This window comes from Drosophila tropicalis, unplaced genomic scaffold (assembly GCF_018151085.1).
Source record: "Drosophila tropicalis isolate 14030-0801.00 unplaced genomic scaffold, ASM1815108v1 contig_878, whole genome shotgun sequence".
NCBI classification, from domain to species: domain Eukaryota; kingdom Metazoa; phylum Arthropoda; class Insecta; order Diptera; family Drosophilidae; genus Drosophila; species Drosophila tropicalis.
This window is the reverse complement of record NW_027173374.1, coordinates 9,965,412-9,990,510: the sequence shown is the minus strand read 5'-3', so window position 1 is coordinate 9,990,510 and position 25,099 is coordinate 9,965,412. Positions and strand designations below refer to the sequence as shown.

General features: G+C 35.4%; 1 protein-coding gene across 3 annotated transcripts in view; it reads right to left on the bottom strand.

Moving 5' to 3' along the window:
- Window positions 1-1,033: 1,033 nt before the first annotated feature.
- The window catches only part of Ace (Acetylcholine esterase), a 39,557-nt gene continuing 15,491 nt past the window's right edge, over window positions 1,034-25,099 (bottom strand). Inside the window, exons 3-10 of one of the 3 annotated variants that reach the window (XM_068301163.1) lie at window positions 23,892-24,030; window positions 23,284-23,829; window positions 23,017-23,224; window positions 18,872-19,014; window positions 18,131-18,280; window positions 13,961-14,124; window positions 13,651-13,814; window positions 1,034-1,648 (exon numbers count right to left, since the gene is read on the bottom strand). In XM_068301163.1, the coding sequence (XP_068157264.1) occupies window positions 1,575-1,648; window positions 13,651-13,814; window positions 13,961-14,124; window positions 18,131-18,280; window positions 18,872-19,014; window positions 23,017-23,224; window positions 23,284-23,829; window positions 23,892-24,030 (1,588 nt within the window). In that variant the 3' untranslated portion in view covers window positions 1,034-1,574. Of the gene's footprint in view, window positions 1,649-2,747; window positions 9,784-13,650; window positions 13,815-13,960; window positions 14,125-18,130; window positions 18,281-18,871; window positions 19,015-23,016; window positions 23,225-23,283; window positions 23,830-23,891; window positions 24,031-25,099 lie in introns of those variants that run through there. The other 2 variants (XM_068301161.1, XM_068301162.1) reach the window with 2 other exon arrangements.

The following is a 25,099-nucleotide window of genomic DNA, read 5'->3' as shown; positions in this document are numbered from 1 at the left end:
CTTCCAAGAAAATCAATTTATGTCTTTTAAATGGACAAGGGGCTTCTTATTTTTGTTGTTTTTATTTCAATGACAGTATTATAATTTCTCTGAAACGACATCATTTTGTCTCAATTAGCCATGCGTAATTTCCTAAGCTCTTTTTTAATGGCCAGAAGCTCTTTAAGAACTTATGTTAGTCGGAAACCAATATATGGAAAAATCCCCGTTGCCCTGTCATAGCTTCTTTTGTATCTTTCCCCCCTCTTGAAGCTATTAATGATTATATGATATTGTGAGACCATTACTAGATGTGTTAATTGATAATGCACACTCCAAAAGATTAAAGAACTAATGAAATTAAAACTAAACTTCATTAAAATGTATAAAGCCTAGGCGGAGTTGGGGGCATGGATGAAACCGCAGATACTGATCGATCAGGTGGTCGGTCCAGCGAAAGCCTCAGCTGAGCAAAAAAAAAAAAAAAGAAGAAATAAAACAAAAAACAAGAAAGAAAGAAAAGAAATAACAAAATGAAAGAGCAAAAATTAATAATTGAAAACAGGTTCTATTTCTATTTGCCATTGTATGGGGTATTAGCCACGGCTAACTTTTAGTTCCAGCCAAAGATTTACGACACTTGGTGACTGGTTGTCTCCGCTGCGCGCTGGCTCATTTATCTAAGCAAATAAAATTTGCGTTTCTGTGTGATTTTTTGTTTCTTCGTGTTGTTTCTTTCTTTTCATTTAAAGGGGGTTTGGTTATTCATTATGTTTCTGGCCAAGAAGTTTTTGTCTTTGACAGACATTTGTTGCTTTTGCTGGGTCAATGGACAAAAGAACGCCTTAAAGTCTGCGTCGGGGTAAGCAGATGGCGAATGATGATGGCTCATCAAATTATTCATATGTCAGATTGAAGGCTGCCTTTGTGGCTGCCTTTCGCGTGTAAACTCTTCAACAATCACAATGAATTTGATTGCCAGATTAACTTTAGATCAATTAAAATTGAGCTAAGCCGACTGTTTAGACCACGAACAAACGATACTAATAGAAGATAAATTAACCATTAATAGTTTTATTTGCAATAAGTACAGGTTTCTGGTTCCAGTGAATGAGTAAATCGCTTAATCTAAGTAATTTGTTAAAAAGTTTGTGTGTGTGTGTGTGTGTCTTGTTGTTGTGAGGGTGTCCAGCACTCAGCTCTCAACTCGTTTAACCAGACGGCCAGCTAGGCTTTTGCCGTTAACATACAAAAATACTATCTAGACTCGAGCCTTCTTAAATTCGTACAATTATTCAAATGGCACATTTCAATTAGTAGCTATATATCTATATAATTCTCAGATATAATAGCCTAATTTCTATGCTTAACTGTTTATTGTCGCTTTCTCTAACCAACAAAAAAATAAAAATCTCATCGATTTCATGTTCCTTGTCCTCTCCAAATCCTCTCTGGTCGTTATACAATTCAGACTTTCTGTTGCTTTGCATGGAATTTTGTGGAAGAATAATGTTAATTAAGAAAATTGTTATTGTTGTTGTTGTTTGTTTTGTAGTAGTTTCGTTGATGGATGGATTCAAAATGTTATGCATTTCTTAGCCACTGATTAGCCAGGTCTTAATATAAACAAACGCCGATGCGGCCACGTGGGTTATCTGCTGAGCAAATGCTGCAATAGAAAATAAATAGAGAGAAAATAACATCAACTTTATTAGATATGCCGAGTATAAACCTTTTTTTTATGAGTATGTGCTAAAACGAAATGCCAGACAACGACAACTGCAATACTAATTTGCATTTACAGAGTTGTCGGGCTCTTTAATGTCACCATCCGTAGAAGAAATGCAGCTTTTTTATGCCCCAAGTGGGGTTAATAATATAAAGGTACGTTGGTGTATGTCCCCCAAATCCCTGAAACAGGTTCAAGTAACGACCAACGAAATTACGACCATAAAACCAGGCACTCTCAAGCCTTGACAAATGGCTGGACTTGGTTTCCTTAGAAGGATTGTGGCTTATTTAAATACCTAGAATAAGTTAGTCATTTTAATTTGATTTGATAAATCTGCCATTGTGCACATTAATTCATTAGCTTTCTTGTTTTTGTTTTTAGATCTCATGCGGAAGCTGCATTGTCGGCAATTTAAGCTTACATCTCATGACTCAGTGTAAAATTTATATGGATAATAAATTACATTTTCTGCACTTGGCAAATGCACATAAGTCAGCCATAAATTAGCGATTTTATTTCGCCTTTATCATTACAATTTTTATAGACTTCATTAAGTAAGACCATTTAAAGTACTCTAGCTACCGGAAATACAAACACAATAATTGTTAAAGATAATTAATTAACTAGAATTCGATTTCATTGCTAATGAAATTTAAGTGGCACCGGAAAATTTAACAAAAATCAAAAGATTTCACTTCCGTATAGGCAAATAACTTTGAGTAGTTCTTTAGTTGGATTTAAGAAACGGAACTTATTTAAGGATTCTTGTTCTAGTTTCTCCTTTGCTTTAATTCCCAAACATCCTGACCTTAAACTTTAAAGTAAATAACGTAAAATGTAATCCTTGCATATCTTTATTTGGATTCTAAGAGATTAATGAAAGTTTAAAGTTTAAGCCAAGTAGTACCTGTTCCTTGAGGGATTTTTGTACCCAAGCAAATGAATATTCTAAAAGTTCTTTTGGCCCTCAAACAACCTTAAATTCCACCTTTCGAATTGATTTATTTTTGGGGTAAAATAATTGAAGCCAAGTTGATTGTTTGTTTAGTACATGATACATGAGTTTATTTCCTTTTTACTTATATTTCATCTTGTACCGATATACAATATATTCTTGTAATATAATTTCACTTAAATTGTTTGTTTTTCTTGTTCTTTGTTAAAGTTTGTTTTTGTTTTGTTTTTTTTTTTTTTCGTTTGTGGTTTTTTGTTTTGTCTTTTATAAATTGTTTACAATTTTGATAGTTTGTGTTTAGTTTTAGAATTATATCAATCGTATTATCTGTTTTCTTTGTTTAGCTGAATTTGTTTCCGATTATAATTATATATAGGTATACATATATATACATATATGTATGTATATATAGATTCAGTAAAATGATCCCTACATTTTGTATGCTCATGTCATATTTTTATCTCTTTTTCTAAATGTATGCGTGTATATGTATATATATATATATATATATAATAATATCAATAAAACAGCAATTACATATGGTATGTATGTTGGTTTCTTTTGTTTTGTTTTTCTGGTTTGTTTGTATGTTTTCTGCATATGCTTATCTATATATATTTCCACATTGAATTTAAAGTAAGTCCTGCGACAATATAATCATAATAATAATCAGTAATCAGTAATCAATAATCATAATTTGATCGTTAACGTTACGTTGCGATACAAAATGACACATAAAACGATTTTACAAATGATTGAAGTTTTCATTCATTCCTATTTCTATTTTTTTATTTGGTTTGTTGTCCTTGGTTTTTTTTTTTTTTTTTTTTTTTTCATTTGGTTAAAAACTCTCTCTGGTTTGTCTTACTTCTTTAGTAATTATAATACAATATCATAGATTTTCATTTTCGTTTCTATTTGACTTTCCTTTTTTTTTGTTTTTGTTTTGTTTTTTAATCGTATTTGCTTTTGCTGAACACTAAAACAAGCGACTAACCGATGAATAAATCCCAACACAAGATTAAAGCTGTCATATAATAACAGTGTTTGTATGTATGTGTATGTGTGTGTATATATCCTATGTATATGTATTGTGTATCTATGTTTTTGTTTTTATTTTATTTTAATATCAATTTTTTGTGTGTTTCTTTTTATAGATTTAGATTTAGATTCAACATTTATTTTTGCTCTGCTGTCCGATGATGATGACTTTTGCTCTTTCGCTCAATACGAAAGTTGTCTTCTTGTTGTTGCTATTTAGATTTATAATTTTTGCTTTTATTTCCAGTATATATATATGTATGTATATATTTAAACTAGTGAGTGTTACTTTTTGCTAGTTCTTCGAGTGTGTTCAGTTAGTATTTTGTATTAGAGCAAATCTATGTAAGTTACTTTCCAACAACTGGGCAGATATACTTCTTGTGGGTGGCGGGGGGTGATGGGAATGGGGCTGAGTGGTGGTGCCATTGAACTTAAATGTTAAAATTGGAAAATTCAACTGAAAATGCTTGGCATGATTAAAAGCTAAAGAGTTATACCTAATTCAAGTGTTTGCTGTCTTAAGTGTTGAAACAACGTTTTAGTTTTTTCGTTCTTGTTTTTTTTTTTATAATATATATTTTATATTTGTTTTTGTTGTTTTTATTACCACTAACAAGTAAGAACACATATTTAACCACAATTTGTTTTTTAACCTTCTGTTTTTCTTTGCCCCTTGTTAATTGCTGTGTAGGTGTCTGTGTGTGTGTGTGTGTATATATTTGTTTCTATTTAGGGATCTGGAGCTGAATCATTTATACAAATTGCCTACTTAAAAAGACATAAATCAGGGCCATACAATTTGCCGATCTTGTTGCTGTAATTATTATTAGTACTATTATTAATTAATTCTTTAATCTGTAATTAATTATTTAGTTAATATATGTATAGATACATATATGATGTACATACAAATATATATATATGTATGTATATAATTTAAACTAAATAAACAGTAGGCCATATATTGATATGTATTTGACTTTTTATACATAAAAAACGCTGACGATTTGACGATTTAGCACATTAAACCTAAAATCAGATCCATATATATATACATACAGATTGATTTATGTGTATCCTTTGCCTTTAGTTGATTATTTTATGTTATTAACTTTTCTATTGAAATGCATTTCTGTGCCTGCTGTTACGAGTTTGTGTGTGTGTGTGTGTGTAAGTGTGGGTGTATGTATATGTTTTGGATTTAGCAATCAACTTTTCTATATATATTTATATATTGTACACTTTTGCACACACCATCTAATACTTTGATTTTATTATCGGATGTCGTAGCTGATATATAAATTGTAACATTTCTTAATACAACATACAAATGAAAATTTAACTAAGTTTTAGTTTTACTTTTCACTTCTTTACACAACAAAAGTTTGAGAACACTTTCATGAGACACCTTTTGGCCTTTGGTTTCTCATCTGTTTTGGAATCATATGTATATCAAATAGTTGAATGTGCTCTAACATTTGGGTTTTCCTCGGATTTGCTTGTATATGTATGTGTCGATCCTGGGTATGGTGAGTGTGTGAAAGGAAGTGTCTGTGTGAATGTGTCTAAGCAGCTCGCTTTCATTATTATCATATATTAGAATATATTGTTTATATCATCATCATCATCATCATTATATATATGTATGTATATATATAAATTCTTTGTCAATTGGCAGACTACTACAGCAAAAGCACACTGTGATTATACTCTATACATTTATGACATAGGTGCCCATACATACTCTAACTTTTCAATTTAAGTGTTTTAAGCTTTTGCATGAACCTATACCCTTTTTGGTTTTGCAAGATTTTTTTTGGGTGTCCATATATATATATATATTTATTTTTGTATTTCTTTCAGTTAGATGACCATTTGGAAGAACCGCAAAGAAAAATTTGTTAATTGGTAAATTAGATGCATAGCATTTGTATTATTTTCATTATTATTATTAAATAATTATTTGTATTTTTTTTTTTAGTTTTATATTGTTTCGTTTGTTGTTGTTGTTGTTGTTAGTTAGTTAGTTAGTTAGTTAGTTTACCAAATTAGACGAATTCGAAATGTGTCTTGTTGTACATATATAAAAATTTAGATCTATAAGCATAACACTTGAAATTTGACTTTAATTCGTTATTTCTTTTCGTTTTGCTTCTAAGGCGAAATATTATATTGTCAATTCTTTGGCTTGAGCCGAAAACCATGCAAAATGACAACAAATATATCCAAATCTGGTGAAATGTGGGAAATAATTGTGGGTAAATCATCAATCTTTATGTAAGTATGATTGAAATCAATAAGAAAAAAAGGGAAAAACAGACTTGAAATACATTATTTATATAATAATAATAGCACTACTGAAATTTTCTTTTCGTTTTTTAATATTTTGTTTTTGTTTTTCAAAGGCAGAAGGCGTAATACACACTAAATTCATGAATTTTCAACCAACTCCATAAGTTCTATGTCTAGGATCCCCAACACCAAACAGGCAAATGCTATAAATGTCCTCAATTTCCCTTTTCCTTTGTGCGGTATTTGGAGGTCTGCCACACATAAGAGTGTGAAGGCATTTATAGCATTAGGACCTAAGGACATATAAATTGAGTTTTGAGTTCGATTAGTTAGCATAACATTTACTTAATTACAGTTCGATATATAAACATACATATATGCATATACATATGTACATAATGTGTATGTGTATGTGTATGTGTATGTATGTATATCTAAACAAAACACAATGTTTAATCTCTATCTCTACTGGTAGAATGTGGCATAACTATCAAAGTCTAGTCTTGGGTATGTTTTTTGTTTTAGTTTTAGTTTTTGTTTCGGTTAATAGGCGAATTTGGTGCATTCTGATGAAGGATATAGGGGACATTTTTGTCTCAATTAAAGCTAATTGTTTGTTTTTAGTTTTTCTTGTCTTTTTTTATGTATATTTTGTTTTTTCAATTTACAAGTGTTATTTCTTTCAAATTCTGCTGACCCGCACTGTACTGTAGTAAAAAAATGTTAAAGATATTTCGCGTATTTAATTTTTTGTGAATTTTTATATGATGGCATTCCGTTTTTTACTTTTAATATTTAATTTATTATCATACTTTGTTTTTTAGTTTTCTTTGTTGTTTTTTTTTTTTTGTTGTTTTTTTTTGTTTCGTTTTTCTGGCATGGTATAAAAATATAAATGTTCACATATACCTAAAAAATCCCTTTATATATTCGTCTTGGTTGTTTTTGTTTTTTGTTTTCTTTTTTGTTTTGGTTTTTTGTCTCATTTGGTGAGTATTTAAAGTAATTAATAACTTAGGAATGCATTTTTTGGGACTTGTTTCAATTCAATTATATATATTTAGATTTATAGAATTATTCGTTTAGCATGTGAGAAATACAGTTCTAATTTAATAATAATTGGTTATTGTTCTGTTGTTGTTCTTGTTGTTGTTGTTGTTGTTGTTGTTATTATTATTATTATTATTATTGGAGTTCATAAGTGAGTTTTTTTTTTTTAGTTTAGTTTAGTTTAGTTATATCGTTGTCATGTATTTTTGGTGTTTTTTTAACTAGTATCTGAGAAGTAAACAGAATTTACACGCACACAACAACAACAACAAATGTGAGTTTTAGATACTTGAATTGTTTTTATTTCCTTTTTTTTATTGTTTTTAGATGAAAGACTCACATTTAGTTGTTACCTAATTGCTACACACACACACACACAGTTGAAAGCGAAAATCTCTCAAATGGGGGGCCTCACCTTGTCCATTACATACATTCATTTGAATTACTTACTTAATATACACAAATACAAGTACAAATATTCAATTCAATAATCCATATTTGAGTTTTGAATTTTGCATTTTGGTTTTTCAGTTTGTATTGTATTTGGATTTGCTGCTGAGTTTTCTTCCAGTGAGTATTTTTGTATTGATTACGAGTTGTTTAGGTTTTAGGTCTGTTCTTCACAAGGCTAATACTTGCATTATTTAATGGGAATTACTCATACATACATAGTATTTATCATAATTAATGTTCCTTCTTCTTCTTTTTTTTTTCTTTTGTTGGATAAAATTAACTTAATTAATATCAGTGTTGCTTACCATAATAAATTAATTTCGAAAAATTTTGCTTTCGATTTGGTTTGCTTTTGTTTTTGTTCTTTTAATCGTTTCGTTTGTTTTTTAGTTTTTTTTTATACATATTGATATGCCTTTAATACGATTACTTTTACGATTACAATTACATCATATACTTAACTTAATTAGCTTTCAGCTCTCCTAGTCCTCACACCAGAGCGATGAAGGGGGGAGAGCATTGACAATTATCATTTCTTTTTTTTTTTTTTTTTGTGGTTTTTAATATCGAACAATATCTTGTGTGTGTGTGTATTATATTCATTTATAGATAGAGACATACCAAGTTTATAGTTTATATTTTAATCATACATTTTATTTTATTTATTTTTGTGTGTTTGAGTGTGTGTGTGTGTGTGTAAGGGTTTGTTTGTTTAGATATCCAATTTCTCGCTGTGTATAAAATGTCCAATTATTTAGGTTTTTTGTTTAATTATTTGGTTGTTGTCACTAAGCCAATTTTGTAAAACGTTTAGTACAAATACAATTATTTTGTATATATATTTTTGTATGTATATATATATATATTATATATATATATGTGTGTATATTAATATATAATATACTGATATGTTTTGCCATATAAATATTTTCGCTAATTTTCTTACATACTTTCTTATTTTCATCTGCTTTGTGACCGATTTTATTACAAATATTTTGGTTTTTTTTTTTTTTTTTTGGTTTTATTTTCTTGCAAATTTCAAAAAATTTTTACTTTGTGCTTTCATTTTTTGTTTTGTTTTCGTTTATTTATTGGTTTCCAATCTTTGGTACAATATAAATTTCAATATTAAATTTAGCGTCTTTACGTTTGTCTTTGTCATAAGAATCTCGTGGATATATATGTAAATCGTAAATGAAAATTGAGAAAAAATTGTCAACCCAAAATATGAAACCAATGAAATTTTAGGCAAAAACAAAAAATTTGTTTTTAATGTAAGCAAAACACAAGAAATTTTTAAACTGATAGCTGGGACAAACGAAAGGGACTTGCCAAACATTGTGATTGGACTTGATTTGCCTTGATTTGGCCCAAAAAGTTGACAAATTTTCTGTGGTTTACTTTTCTTAATCTTTCGTTTTCTTTTTGGTTTTTTCTTTGTGGAGAAAAAATTACTTCAATTGATCTAAACTTTTAGCTGTTTAGTTGTGATTGGTTTCTGGTAAATTCTCACAATTGTGCTGCCATTTGGTTGTTGGCCATTAAACAATTCGGCGTCTCATGCTAAATAAACTTTGGCCTGCCAATATCATCTCTCTCTCTCTTTCTCTCTCTCGCTGGCTTTCTTATACGCCCGATTTAAATTTGGATTTCTATACTGTTGCTGCTGCTTGGACATCGGAGCTTATTGCCCGATCCAATAAACTCTACACTAAACTGTCTTGTCTAAATTTCTGTTGTTGCAGTGCGGTTTGGTTTGGTTTCTTTTTGTTTTTCGCATGCAGCTCTAAATTCATATACAAATTTTCAGCAATTTTTGGCAATTGCCATTTAAAACATTTTTATGGTCATTAACTCCATTCAGCTGAGCTCAACGATTCAATTTCAATGTTGACCATTTTGAGTTTTTTTTCCAATTTTATAAACCAATACAATAAAATTAAACAAATGCCTTGCCAAAAATTGATTATTTGTTCTACTTTTAATCGTTTTGCATTTGCTTCGTCTTTGCTAAATATTTCTATTTTATAATTAGATTTTTTTAAGGGATAGAGATGTATTATTTTTGGGGTTTCTATTTGTTTCATTATTTGGTTTGGTTTTGGTTTTGGTTTTAGTTTTTAATTAATTGCTGTGCGAGCACTGCAGAGCATTTTCTTTTAGAAAACTCCCTTGATACGCAATGCAGTACAGATATATAGAAGGGCAGCCAATCCCAGGAGCTGCAGGTGTCTAGGTGATGTGGAAGCACTTGCCGAATTGCCTTCGCAGCCTGTACCTAGGACAAAGGATAGAGAAATTGTTGATTAATAAACAGAGATCTCAAGATCTTACAATCGGCTTAATACTATTGTACTGAAATAAGATTAGATGTATGTATGGTAAATGTGGGCGGTATTTGTAAGTACTTTTAACCAAGAATTTGATTGTCACTGCTAATTAAAGTTTAACCCTTTTCATTATTTTCATATTTTCCACTACTTCAAAGCGATTTGTAATCTTATTCTTAAACTATTGCGCTACTTGTAAGACAACTTCAGCTTCAAATGAAATCATAAGCGAAATAAAGCAAAGAAATTGGTTTTTCTTTTGGTTTTTGGTGCGATTTTTGGTGCATTTAAAAGAAAAGAAAAGTTAGAAAAAGAAAAATTTAAAACTGAAATTGTTCACGCAAACTTACCTTAACTACAACTCCTATCATTATCGTCTGCTGGCATAATTATTATTATTTTTTGTTATTTCGTATTCTTTTGTATTGTTTTTTTAACTTTTTTTTTTTTTTTGGTGGTTTTTTGGTTTAACAAACATACATTTAAGTATGGTAACTTTGTGTGCTAATTTATTTGCCAAAACTTGTTTGACATGTTCAACTGTCACATAAAATGTTGGCCTGAGCTCGTATGATCGAATTTCATTTGCCATAAAGAAAGTACGTACAACAAGAACAACAACAAAAAGAGAACTAAAGACTAAATTTCAAGCCGGCCGGCAAAGTACATCTTGCCGTTTTTTTTATCGTACACTTAAGTAGAATTGATTAATCCTCAATTTATTTTGGCCATCAAAAGCAAAAAGGAGAAGGAGAACAAAAAAGTAGAAACAGTGCATGTGCAAACAGAAATTAAACAAAATCCTAATAAAATCAATCTTAAATAGAATTTATAGCCTGTATAGATAGAAAGTAAATGAGGCATATCAAAATATAAGCTTAGAGTAAAGCAGAGCAGAGAAATCGATTTAGATATATGAAGATTTTCTTAAAGTTATCCACTTTCTGTGTGAATAAGAAAAATGGAGAGCTCCCAATACCTAAGAAGCATTCGCAATTATAAGAATGAATGGCCCAAGGAAATACTTGGTAGGACTCCCATCTAAGTGCATGGGAAACAAAGGGTATCACAAAGTCGACGACGACATGACTTGCATAAATGTTGTATGTATATAAATCTTCAATAATATACATTGTGTGTTCAATATGATCATATTTCTGGGGGCTGTGTCTGTCCGTCGCGTGCATTTAATGTTTGCTAATTTGAATTTAAAAAGCCTGACCAAACCATAGATTATACGTTTAGATAATAGAGAAATAAATTGGCACAAGCAAAGACAAGAAAAAACTTAAATACATCGAACATTTGAAACACGTGTCGCTGAAAGCAGCCAAAATAACAAAAAAAAAAACGAAACCAACAAAACCACTGAACCACAGCAGACCACATACAAATACAAGCGCAGAGAAAGGTAGAGTGGTGGAAAGGGAAAGATTGAATACTAAATGCAAAAGGGGTATATATTGGCAAGAGATTTCGTATGGCAACCAAAAGTGTACGCGTGCGCCTGAGTTATGACACGGCATTCATTTAAATTGGTTAGATTGCCGCCCCCTTTTTCGCTCGGTGTCTGTGTGTGTGTGTGTGTGTGTGACATTAAGAAAGATGGTGCCAGCGTGTCTGGTCAGTTCAGGATCGTTGAAGCGGGATCGAGATGCGAGCGATTAGAGACCAGAACAACAGCAACCAAAAGAGTAGCTCTGGGGCTTGGGGTGAAATTTTAAATGGCCATTAAGCCAAATGAGGCGCGTTATTGGCAACCGCTTTGACTAAATCAAGAGTCAACCGCTATATTATACAAATGCAAATTAGCCACACAAAACAAAAACTTGTTTAATATTATTCTTTTCTTTTCTAACAAATATTGTTTTTTTCCGTTTTGTCGTTTTTTTTTCTTCTGATTTTTAGGCCAATTAAAGTGCTAAGTGACTTTGCACTCTCTTTCTCTAGCCAACTTTGTGTATAAGTAGATAGTATTGTCATATCAATGGGTCTGCAAATTGATGATTGATTGAAAAGATTGTTCCAAAACTAAAAAAAAAAAAAAAAAAAGCAACCACCCCCCGTAACCAACGAATCATCAACGAGCAAACTGGCAATCTAATACAATCGCCCAGTCACATTTGCATACCTGACCGCTGGATCAATCGATCGTAAATATCTATATAGTATGTATGTATGTACATATATGTAAAATACAAAAAACAAGCCCCAAAATTAGCTCCTAAATCAACAGCAACAACAATAGCACAACGCGGCAAATTAACATAAATTAAGTTTTATTAATTTGTGAAACACTAATTTTCTTTTATATAGCGCACCAGTCACCAACTGACCAGTTGACCAGTTACCAGGCACCCAGTCCCAGTTCCAGCCAGACATTGTGGCGCGGCCGTAAAGCTTAAAGTTAAGCTGATCTTTCACCCAATTCATTCAACTCATTTTAATGGGGGCCCCCATCACAAAAAAAAACAATACAAAATCATGGATAAAATAAATAAAATCAAAGCAAAACTTTTACCATTTAAGTGCAAACATAAAAACAAAACTAAAGAAGAAATAACGCCCACCAATACCATTGCCAATCAATGTATTCCATTTAGATGGTCAAGCGACTGATTTATCATTGTCAGGGCCACGATGCATATGCATAAATGGCCGTCATCTCATTTACATACATTTCTCTCTCCCTCTCTCTCTCTCGGTCAGTGGTCCGATCGACCGATCGACCGACCGACCAACCGACTGACCAACTGTCTTAACCGAAACTCATTTCCCTGATTGATGCCAACATTTTAAAATACTGACACAACCATAAATAAAAATGCGGCAAATGCGGCTACGCATAAACGCAATAAATTAAAAGCATAACTATTAAATCTTTCACCGGAATGAAATGAAAAACGTTAAAACGTAGCCAAGTTAGTGACTTAGCCCCAGTCACTCGTCTGTCAGTGAGTCACGATTAAAGGTGAGTGAGAGGGAAAACGATTGCTGCTATCAGACACTCGAATGTAACTGTAACTTGTTGCCAGGGCAATCATCAATCTTTTTTTGTTGGATCCAACTGGAGCGTGTTCCATGTTAATGTGTTGCATTTAACTTACGAATTGTCATGCAAATTGACACGCGTTGTCGTTCCCGTTGCCATTGCCATTGCCTGGACAGCATGATAATCCAGAACATTGTTACCTATATACCGCGAGTGTACTTCTGCTTAACAGAAGATGTAGCAAACCTTTTAGAATGTCAATTCGTGTTCAGATACCCTTTAAATAATTGTAATAACTTTGCCAACCTAAGCTCAATATACCCTCTTTCTTCATCATTTAAAAAGACGATCTGATTCAAATCAGGTATCTTTCCACTCCCTATCTCTCTCTATTTCTGGATGACACCAGACACACTTTATGATATTCTGTTCATTTGGCAATTGTACAAGATAATAGAGAACCATATTCAATTTGATCAGTTTTAGTTTACTATTGGGTGTGGCTTTTGTCCAGGCACTGTCGTTGCCGACATCCATTAGCGAACTTAATGCCACTTTTTTTACGATATATCGTAGCGAATTTCAAAATTTATGTTAATTGTATGCCAAAAGTTACATACAAAGATACCAAATCAAAGCAAAACACAAAAAAAGAGCGGCAACAAAACGACCAACAAAATACATACAACTCACAACCCACAAAACAAAAAAAAAATAGACAACTGTACTTTAATTGATTTAGATTTATAGCTAATGTGTGACCGACCAACCAAGTTCGAGTATTTAAAAACATATTCGAAATTATTGTTCGTAATTAACTCACCGGTCCAACTCCTGACTTTTGGCAAATAATCGTTCCAGAATGAACAACGTGCCGCTAAGGGACCACGTGCCAGTTTTTCTATTTTGTCGTCTGTACTAAAGATATAATAGACAGGATCCTCCTTCGAGAAGTTTGGCCATTCTTCGCCATCCTGTGCAGGATTGCTGGTAATGGGAATGAAACAGATGGGTAATATATTAGAGCTTTTTTATAGCAAAGTGTGTGACTCGGTTGTGCCATACACTTAGTTAGCCAAGTTTACGTGAAAGCTTAACCAAAAGCTTGCTTCCATTGGCCATACTCAACTTACCCGGTCTTGGCGAATTCGATGACCGAATTAAGCATACGCTTGCCCAGCTCACGCTCCACAGGTCGATACTGCAGAGATGTGTTTAGCGGCTGGCCAAAGAAATACTCAATCTCATCACCGTGCAGAACGCCCATCCATTCGCCCCATAAAGAGGTGCTTGTGCGCTAAAAAAAAACAAAAAAATGAAAAAAAAAACACAAAATGAGGAAGGAGAAACAAGAAAAACCAAAATAAGATGCCATGAATGAGGAGAGGATTCAGTTTGTCAGTCTACCAGTCCACCAGTTTGCCGCTGTTGTCGTAAACCCAGTCAGAAATTATGCAGATAAACATCTCTACCCTTTTTATTTATTTATTTGATTTTGCTGTGGCACTCGCGCCGCCGTTCACTCGCTTCTGCTGCTCCCTGTAAATTGTAAATATTGACGCAGCATGCCGCGTAGTGAGGCGACGCCGAAAAACGAAAAATCGGGGGAAAAAAAAATGAATAAATAAATAAATGCTTGCCAGCGAACGGAATTAAATGCTTTCCCTCTCTGTCAGACAACACTAGCGACTTGTTTGCCTATCTATGTAGATGTTGCACCATGTCAGACGATATTTGTCCAAAGACTGACTGACTCAACACATACATTTAACATGGACTATTTGAAATTCAGGATCTATAACTCTAAGCTTAAGGTATCTTAAATAAAGAGACTTTAAAAAGCTGCCACAGAACGAACAGACTTCCATCTAATTGTTCTCTATTATTTAGCATTAGATCACAATTGGATAGGCAAATCCCTAAAGTATGCTATGAAAAACTGGCAAACTGTTAGAATCGTTTATTACTCATACGTACATATGTACATAGTTACTTACTCACAATTCTTAAAGCTAAGTCATTTGAAATTCACACAAAAATTATAACTATTCTTTATATTCTATAATTTGCTTTTCATTTTTGCCTCCACGTTGCTATATTTGACTGCTATATTTGACTGTTTCTTTTTGCTATGTAAACATTTCTTTTGCATCAATCCTCTTACTTAATTTCCATATCAATTGTGTGAGAATGCGAAAAGTTTTACTCATACCAACAATTATTATTAGCAGCAGCTGCATATTAGGATGTTGGCAGACGGGCAAGTGGCCGCTGCCAAGTCACATAATGAATTGTATCCGGGAAATGGCAAGGGTAATGTCGGACGTCAAGTTGTTGGAAATTTATACGCCTTGGCCGTTGCCTGCCACTGCCAGCAGACTACACGTCCCAGCACACACACACATGTATACACACATATAGGCAAACAAATAGAAATGTCCTGTAGTTTGGCCATCGTGTACTCCTTTTCGCGCAAAATAATGAAAAATTGTATGCAGCCTTAGCATGAAAATAAAGTTTTTTGATTTAAGCGCAAAAATTACAAACATTTGGGGGAAAAAACTTGGACATTTTGCCAAATGGGTGGAGGCTGATTGTGAGCCTTGCTGTTGTCCGCCCATAATGAGAAATGCCATAGCCCTAGTTACAGTCCAAGTAGTCGCAGGAGCTGACTCTGCGAGGTATGAAAACTTATTTAAGTGCCAGGCACGTTGCACGCTGCAGTATTCAAGTAAGAAGATGGCTAGCTAATACCCAACTGACGGCAAGGTGTACGTACATAAGTATAGATATAGATATATCTTGGAGAGCGGAATGAAGTGCTGAAGTGGGCGGATGTTTGGCCGGTCAGTGAAGCGTATGGGCTGCTTCTGACTGGTCAGCAGGCAGTGACCCTCGCTGCCAGTGGAGGTGCCAGGCAAATAGACATAGACAATCTGGCAGGCACTTTAGCACTTCAGCTGGGCGACCCCATTTTGCCATGCTTCGTCGCCAACTTGGCCATGGTGGCCTCATCTTGGCCAGGTCTTTTCGTTTATGGGCAAAGTGAGTTACGAGTTTTGTTCCTCCAACTTGACGGCTGTAATTAAAACTAATTTCATTTGCTTTCTTTTCCATTCTCGGTGCTCCTTTTCAGCTGCTACTACTGCTGCTGTTGCTGTTCTTCTCTCTGTTGTTGGTGCACTGGATTATTAACAGACGATTTATTTTCCAACTCCAAACTATAAAATTTTCTAATTTAAATACCTCAACAATTGATTTCCATGAATTTAGCCTAACCACAAGAGGACTCAGAAATTTTTATCACAAACCAATATCGACAGCCAATTGTAATTACTAAGACACATGCGACTACAACTAAATAGAAAATCGATGAGGTGACTCTGCTTAAATTTAATGCTATGTATTTGTTAATCATTAGTCCGACAAATGCTGCCGCTGTCTCTGCTAAAGTCGCTTGTTGGTTTTAGATATTCCTGCTGCCGGAACACCGCAGTCAGAGTCATTTAAGTAAAATACTTAACTGACTGAAATTATGCCCCACACGTGCAGGTCGTGTGTGGGGCCATGACCTCGTAAATTGAAGTTTCATTAGCAGCCAAACTCTACATATTGTACACAACAACCGTGCCTCGAATCGTGCCTCCTTGTAACGATTGTCGTTTTGCTATCTGCCCCGGGGCCTCAAAGCGTCTTGGCCGTAGAGTGCGTGTGGTTTAATTGGCAGTGTGTGTATATATGTATGTATGTCTGGGCGTGCGTGTGTGTATATGTGTGAGTGTGTGTGTATCTGGGAAAAGTGATTCGTTGCCTTTTGTGGGTGTAGATTGCGTGAAACTTTCGGTTACCATAATTATGGCGGCCAAGGTTACCTCGACAACAACTACACAACAACTACAATCAAGACGACCCTTTTTTTTCGTTTTTCCCACATAGGCGTGACACTGTCAAGCCCAATCAAATAGATTGCACCTCCAGCAAATTGTTTGATTCAAGTGAATACATTAATTAATTGATCTATAAGGCAGAAATGCAAGTGCTACCATCTAAATAAACTCAATGAAATTGACATAACATTGATTTTCTAATCATTTTAATGATAACTAAGTGGCAAGTGTGTTAAGTGATTTAACTGGAATAGATAGATATATATCCCATTATAAACCCATTTGAAGGCAATGGCCTCTTAAAATTCACATTAATTTCACTTGAATTTCACTTTCGACTTCAGTTAAATACTAAATGAAATCTTTTACTAAGTAATACTAATTGCACTGTGTCAGAGGTTAAAAGGAATGCTAAATGGTCTATTCCAGGAATGAAGAACAAAGTGTATGATTATAATTTTCATTACAAAAACACACACTTCATAAGTGGCTAGAGGCCAGAATGATGGGAATGTGGCAGTATTCTAGTCCTTAACAAGTATATATGATGTACCTTGACATGATTTAAAGTGCAGATAGAGCATTTGTGTTTTTTTTTTTTTTTCATTTTTTGCTCTTGTTTTCTTTTTTACTGCAGATTAGCCCCCAGGCTTTGCTTTTCTGTCGCCTCGACTGACTGACTGGCCATCAGACCAGACATTAATAATTAAGGCACTGGCAGGTTGACATATTCCACAGCCGCTGACGGCGTTGCAGGTAGCCACTTAGTTGGTTGGCTCTGTAGGCTCTCTCTACTGACTGCTCTGGCTCCGGCTATCGCTTTGGCCCTCTGGTTCTGGCTCTGACCTGCCATTAGCCTTGTGCGCAATTTTAATGACAAACAAATTGCACCATTTCATTTATTTTCTTTTCTTTCGCTTTTTCCCCACAATTTTGTTCGCCACTTTCACTCCATTTGACCGCATTTCGATTGAACGCACGCGCATCAACGCCATCTTACGTGTCAAAGGGTGTGAAATATTTAATGACTTGCACCAAGTGCACCGTATTAATATGAGGCAACCAAGGTCCAGTCTTGAAAAACGCTAAAATACCAAACCAAGAAAAAAAAACCTTTTTTTCTGAGCTCGCTTTAAGACATTTCCTAAGCAGTAAATCTACTTCATACTGAGTAACAATCAAAACTAAATCGTAAACTAATTAATTAACCAATAACTTGAACTAATAAATTCTAAATTCTTCATAATAGATTAATTATCACAAATTTACCCCAAGGTATGCAATAATAAAGGCAATAACAGCATAAACTACCAATTGCAGCCAGAAGATTGAGTACATTAAATATTTAAAGCGGAAACTTTAGGTAAATAAGTTTTTAGCTCCCCGCTGATTGCCACCCAACCCAATTCAACTCACGTGTGTAAAGTAATAATAGTGCACGGAGGCGCCTCGCTCGGCCAAAGCTTGAGCATATTCATTGGTGGGGCAAGTGAAGAAATGATCGCCCACAGCGCGTCCAATTTGCTGTTGATTTTGATAGCCTGGATTGCCCTCCCAGCTGGTATACTGCAAAAAAAGCAAAACAATTTACTATAATTACATAAGTTAAAAGAAACTGAACAAAAACACCACACAGAGCCATTTCAGATTTGACTATTGAAACAACATATAATCATGTTGTAAGTTAGATGAATGTATATGTCAAATCAATTTTAACCACAACACAAAATGCAATTTTCGCCCTTATAACTGAATAAAGTCATCAAGTTAATACAATTTAATCAACTTGACGGCGTCGCTGACGTTGCGTTTAACTCGTTTATGTTCGCGGCAGTGGTGACAACATCAAATCAACGTCCTCTTCCTCCTCCTTTTGCTCCTTCTAGTCATAATGGCTTCAGTTCCAGCTACATCAAATGGGGCCAGCTGATGACAGGAAAGTGCGTCAGTCGTTTTTCTTTCCATTTTTGTTGTTTACTGAAGTTGACAATGCAAACTACTACGTCAAATGGATAAAGGATGCATATCCCTGATGCATTTGGCAAGCGATTGGCTTTACAAACACACAAATGTGGCTATATATACTGGTTATGAACGAAAACCACTCTGTGGCTCTTAATTTTCTTTTGTTGGCTTGTTGACGTGATGGAAATTTACCTGAAATATGATGGCCTCGCGTTCCGCTTGCGTTGCCTTGCCAAAAATGTTGTTCATAATTTCCAGATACTTGTCACGCGGCAAGGCGGTGGCATCGTCCTTATCGAAGTAATCGATGAAATCGTACAGCAAAAAGTATGTGCCTGCAATGAAGGAAACAAAAACAAGAGTACTGAATGAACAAGCGGGTGAACAAGCGAATACTAGCGAGGTCATGGAAGAGACCATATGACAATAGCAATAGAATAGAGAACGAAGGGGTTACAGGTTGGGGGTTAAGGGTTGTGGGTTGAAGGTAGGGGGTTGGTAGGGAAAGACTCGTGTTTTGGCTGCTGGCAAATCCTACAGAAAACAATTACGCTTTAAGAACATTTCTATGTACATACAATAGAGCCCAGCCGTGCCAAGGACATCAGGCGCAGCATTAACCCCAAGTATCAGCAACAACAAACCGTTGACAGTTGCAAGCGGCAGAATAAAAAACAAGAAAACCCAACCCAACAAAGCGACCAAAGGGGTCTGTATAGTACAGTAGAGGAAGAACGAAAGTTCTCTAAAGTGTAAAATAGAATAAACAAACTGCTTGCATGGTAGGAACAATGCGTCTAGTTTTTGCCTTTTATTAACTTAATTTTTATGCCACTTGTTATTGTGGCTATTGTTCTTGTGGTGGTTGTTGTTGCTGCCTCCTCAGTCTTCTGGCATACTTCAAATCTGAACTCACTAACGAACCATAATTGTTGTGCCCTATAAGGGATAACCACAACGACAACAACCAACAACATCAAGTAGCTCACCCATATGCGAGTCACTAAGTCAGTGTATGTGTGTGTGTGAATCTATGTGAGTAAATAGAGATGTGTGTGTGTGTGAGAGTGTTTCTATGTGGATTTGAGCTCGTAAATGGCACGTGCTGGAACATTTGTTGTACTTTGATATTCGACTTTAAAGGTCTCATTAAAGTTAGAAAAAATAAAAAAAAAATAAAAAAAATGATTATTTTCATGGTTTTCGTTCAACAGATCAAACAATATATAAGCCAGAATTCATTACAATTTAAAATGGTTTTCTTGTCAAGAAGAGAGGAGGGAAATGGCATACCAACTTCAAGGCAAATTTTATTGTCTTAAACTCTATTTAGTTAAAGATTCTCTTTAGGACACGTACTCACACGCACATATAAACACTTTTAATTAAATTGCCAAAAACACACACACACACACACACACAGAGATGCTCTGGTAGAAATTGTGTGGCCAAAAATTTCTTTGCTTCTCCTCACGTAAATATATTTTTAATGAGTGTATAATTGAGTTGACAGCAACAAAACAGGTTGATTTTTTGATGCTGGCCAAGTTTGCGGTTTTTGAAGCAATTAACGTGCAAATAAGGCTTCACACACAGACACACACACACACACACACACACACACACACACACACACACAAAATAGAGGGAGAGACTGGATCTGCGTTGGTGTTGGTTGCATCTGTGAACTTTCTATTCTCCGTTGCCTATTTTTAGGCTGAACAATTTTACAAGTAAATTTAATTATATTCAAAATAAATCGCATTAAGTATCAAAGAGGTAAATATTTAGATACCTGTTTTGCATTTTTAAAGATTTAAGCTTGGGGCATTGTAAATATAAGCAAAATTCACACATAAATTTTCCAATTGAATCTATGCAATGGAATAACGAGAAACAGCTAAGATATTTTCATGTGCGCGGCAAATCTTAATGTATTTGTATTCGTATTGTTGCAAATGGTAGATGACCTTGAACTCACAAGCACACACACATACACACACACACACACAAGCACACAGAGAGAAACACAACGAGCCTTGCGGGCACGCACGCACTCCTTGGCTAAGAGAACAAGGAACGACGCCACTGGCTGGCAACGGTTACGGCCAGATATGTAAGCCCCACACACACACATACAAGCACACCCACAGAGAGAAAGAGAGCAACATAGAGAGAAAGAGAGTGAGAGCGAAAAAGAGAATAGCCTCTTTGGCTAGAACGAGAGAGAGCGAGGGAGAGCGAGAGAAATGTAGAAAGAAAGAGATAGTACAAGAGCAAAAGCCACTGAGAGCGAATACCAGCTGGTATCCTGGTGCTGGGTCTGGTTCTGGTTTCTGCTTGGGAAACGCTGAGTGAAAGTGAGCCGAAAAGCACACGTGTCCGTGTCTGATGCCCGTATCCTCCGCCACTGTCCGTCTCCTTCAATATGACGAGCCAAACGGCAGCGGCACGCACACATATACACATGTACACAAATACACAGATAAATGCATAGCAAGGAAATCGAAAGCGAGTCAAAGCACTGAGCATAAGAAAAAGAAAAAAGCCCTGAGAACCAAAAACCAACAAAGAAAGGAAAAAGAAATAAACTCAATCTGTTATACATGAGAACTTAACAAAATGATACGAAAAACGCAAAAGGAAAATTTGTGAAAATCTTTCGAACTCACACACACACACACACACACACACAAACAAAGAGCAGTCAAATGCAGTAATTTAATAAAACGAAGGAGTAAACAAAAGGACTCCTCTAATATATACATACATATTTCTTTGTCTAGCTAGAGATCGAAGAAAACTAACATGGCAGATTGAGAATATCTTTTGGCTAGCCACTCCCCAATAATAATAATTCTAATGCCGCCTCTTGAAGCAATCCTGCGGCACGTGCGGTATACATTTACGCGACCCGTTTGCCAGAGGTCTCACATTTTGCTACCTGCTGCTTTTTTTTTTTTTTTTTTTTTCTTCCTTGCCGCCCTGCTGGCGGCACCTCAACGAAATATTTAAATAATTTATGATGCTGCTGTACGGCACAGCTGAGCGCCCTTGTCCCAAAATGTGTGTGTGTGTGGATGGAGTGACAAGGAGTCAGAGGGGGTTGACAAGGGAAAGGCGGTGGCATTGCCACTGGGTGCGTCGTGTGTCATTTGCCCATTTTTTGTTGTTTGTTGTTGTTGTTTTCGTATTTTTTGCTGTTTTGGTTTTTATTTTTGTGCGTGTTTTTTTTTTGTTTCTCTCTTTGTCGAGGGATCCCGACACCGCTCAACAAATTTGCGTGGGCAAGTCTGGCAAAGTTGGAATCCTCCAGGCGTGAATGTTGTGCGTATTTATTTCTACGTTTACTTTTATTTTAATGTTGGCTTGCTTTTATTTTCTTATTTGAAGCGTTGGCATATTTGACTCTGGGAATTAACAGCTTGCGTAATTTGTAATTTGTTGAGAGAAATGTCCTTTCGGTTGAGCCAACAAAAGCCACAAAGCTAGCAGACAATATTACATAGAGTGCATTTTTGTGATTCTGCCAGCAGTAGCAAAGTCATTTGTATAAACACATACATACATACAACAAACTAAGCTCTCTAAAATGTGGCACAATCACAATATGCAAAAGCTATCCCCCCTCACTTACCACAGCCCCACAAAGCCATCTCCCTGTTCAGTATATTACTGCCAACACAATGTCATGCAATAAACCATAAAAATTAAGTACTCGAGCCAACAGAAACTACCGAATGCATTACGAGCTCTCCAATCTGCACAGAAAATATTCGCATAAAGCAACCCCGGGTAAGCCAGCTCAGCCGCAGCCACGCCCACTTAAAAATAAAATGCATTTCGTCTGGATAAAAGAATGAATCAAGCAAAGGAAGCGCTTGTTGTAGGAGTGGTTTAAGGGGGGGAGAGAGGTGGTGGCATTGGTTAAAAATAAAGTACTATAATAAAATCAGAAAATGGTTGAAGCTGCAACAAAAAAAAAAAAAAAGAGCAAAATTTGCTGGCATTGAGATGCCAAAGGACGGGATGGCAGATGAGAGGCAGAGTAAACAACTTGGCCAACTGGCCATGGTTTTTCTTCATCTTTTTTGGGCCACATTTAGTCTCCATTTACTACTGACGTCAGCAGCAAGATAGTACAATGGATTGCCCAAAGTGCTTGGAATTGGACTTGGAACAGTTTATTGTTGCAAAAGAAGAGCAGGAAAAACTGGAGCATACTTAAGAGAAGGAAGAAGAACAGGATGTAAAGAAACGAAGGAAAGATCCTGAGAAGAAATGCTTGGAGAATCTTCAGCCACGTTCTGGGGTCAATGGTTTTTTTTTCAACTCACCCTCATCCCTCACATTGCCCATGAGGATATCGTAGTCCTTGAGATCAGCTGTCTTCATCAGGGTCATGGGATCTGCTGGCAAAAATGCACCATCTATGGTTGGTGCCGACGGGAAACTGAGTATCCCCGAGTACGAATTCCATTGCTGTACCGATATAGTCTTGGCATCCACAGCACGCATACAGCTCATCACATGAGAAGGATTGGTCTGAGAAAGTTTTTACTCATAATTTTTTTAGTCACTCATAGTGTTCGTATATTACTCACCTTTAGCATAGATGCATTGCAGTTGCAGTCATTGATGAGGGCCTTGCCAATCTCAACCGCCTTTTCAGAAGTCATATGGCTCCAAGGTGCATTCATGGTGCCCGACTGCATCATGCCACGTTTAACCACGCCCCTTGTAACCGGCGACATGAGTTGTGCATTCACCGAACTTGAACCAGCCGATTCACCAAACAGTGTCATCCATTCGGGATTGCCGCCAAATGCATGTGCATTATCCTTAATCCAACGTATGGCCAGTGCCTGATCCCAGAGACCAACATTGCCTGGCGCCTCCTCGCTAAATTCTTCTGACATTTCGGGGGACAAGTGCAGAAACCCAAATGCACCCACACGATACTGAAACGAGGCCACAATCACATTGCCCACAGCTGCCATAATGTCGGCGTTGTAAATATCCAGAGTGGCCGAGCCGGTCATAAATCCCCCACCATAGATCCAAATCAATATGGGTAACCCATTGGTGATATTCTGCGGATTGCCATTATGAATGAGATGGTCCGTATCGCCCTGTTTGTTGCCCGAATGCTGCAAAATGCAATTGCTAATGGGTTATACGGTCAATGGATAACGAAATGGATGTCAAATACCTCGCCACCATTGGCTCCGCGTCCATGACGCAAACGTGCCTTGGCCGGTGCCCAAACGTTTATATAGAGGCAATCTTCTGATACATTGGTATTTGGATTCCATATTTCTTCGCCCGAAAATCCAGGAAAGTATTCATAACTGCAAGTAGGGATTGTTTTCTTAGTAAGTTTCACCAGCGATTTGACCTAGATGCAAATTAGAGCCCAGATTTTCTACCTTCTCTACAGTTCTCTACCGCTTCCGCTCCCACACCGACACCGGCTACGACTCCGGCTGTCCGGTTATCCATTTGCTCGGACAATTCGGTCATGCCAATTACGAAAGAAAAAAAAAATAAATAAACTAACCAACCAGCTGTGTGTTATTTATTTTTATTTGCTCTCTTCCGTTTCGTTTCGTTTTACTTTTACTTTGCCATTTTCCGCAACTACATACATATACACATACATATAAGAGGGCCAGCCCACTTGACACCCCCACCACATGCCTCTTGTCGTATCATTTCTCGTTTGTTCTGCCAACAATTTGACATAGTTTTTGTGCCTTATAAATTGTTGAATAGCTCCAATCGATATTACACTACGCATTTGTACAAAGCTCAGCATTTGTCTATCCATCTATCTATCCATCCGTCTCTCTAAGACTGGAATTCGATATGTGCACATTCATGATATATGTACATACATACATATATAAGTATATATTGGTAAATAAATTAAGGTGCGTTTTAGCTTCGTGTCTATTAAAATTATGTTGGCCATTTCGCATAATTCAAAGTAATTTATTTTCGTTTCTCTGAACAGCTATTGAGCATAATTAAGAGAAATTCAACCCGATTCTCTTAAAGTCCTGACGATTAAAGCCTTATTGGCAACATGCTGACCATTCTATATAGGAAAGGAATTTCCTTTTTATTACAAACATATATCTTCAGCTCTAAGCAATTGAAATTTATGTTAATATGTAAATTATATGATGTACATAAACTAATGTAGTAGATACTAGAAAACAAAGTAATTCAAAATGGATTACGCTGTGTAATGTGTCTGAACTTAAGTCTGAATACTTTTCAGAATATTTTATGCTTTTCAGGGTTTCTAAAGGGTTTCTCATTCATTTCTCAAATTGGTAAGAAATATAACCATTTTATTATTTGAGCTTTACTAATTGAGATTTCTGTTGAACTAGTTGTGGTCCGAAATGCTCG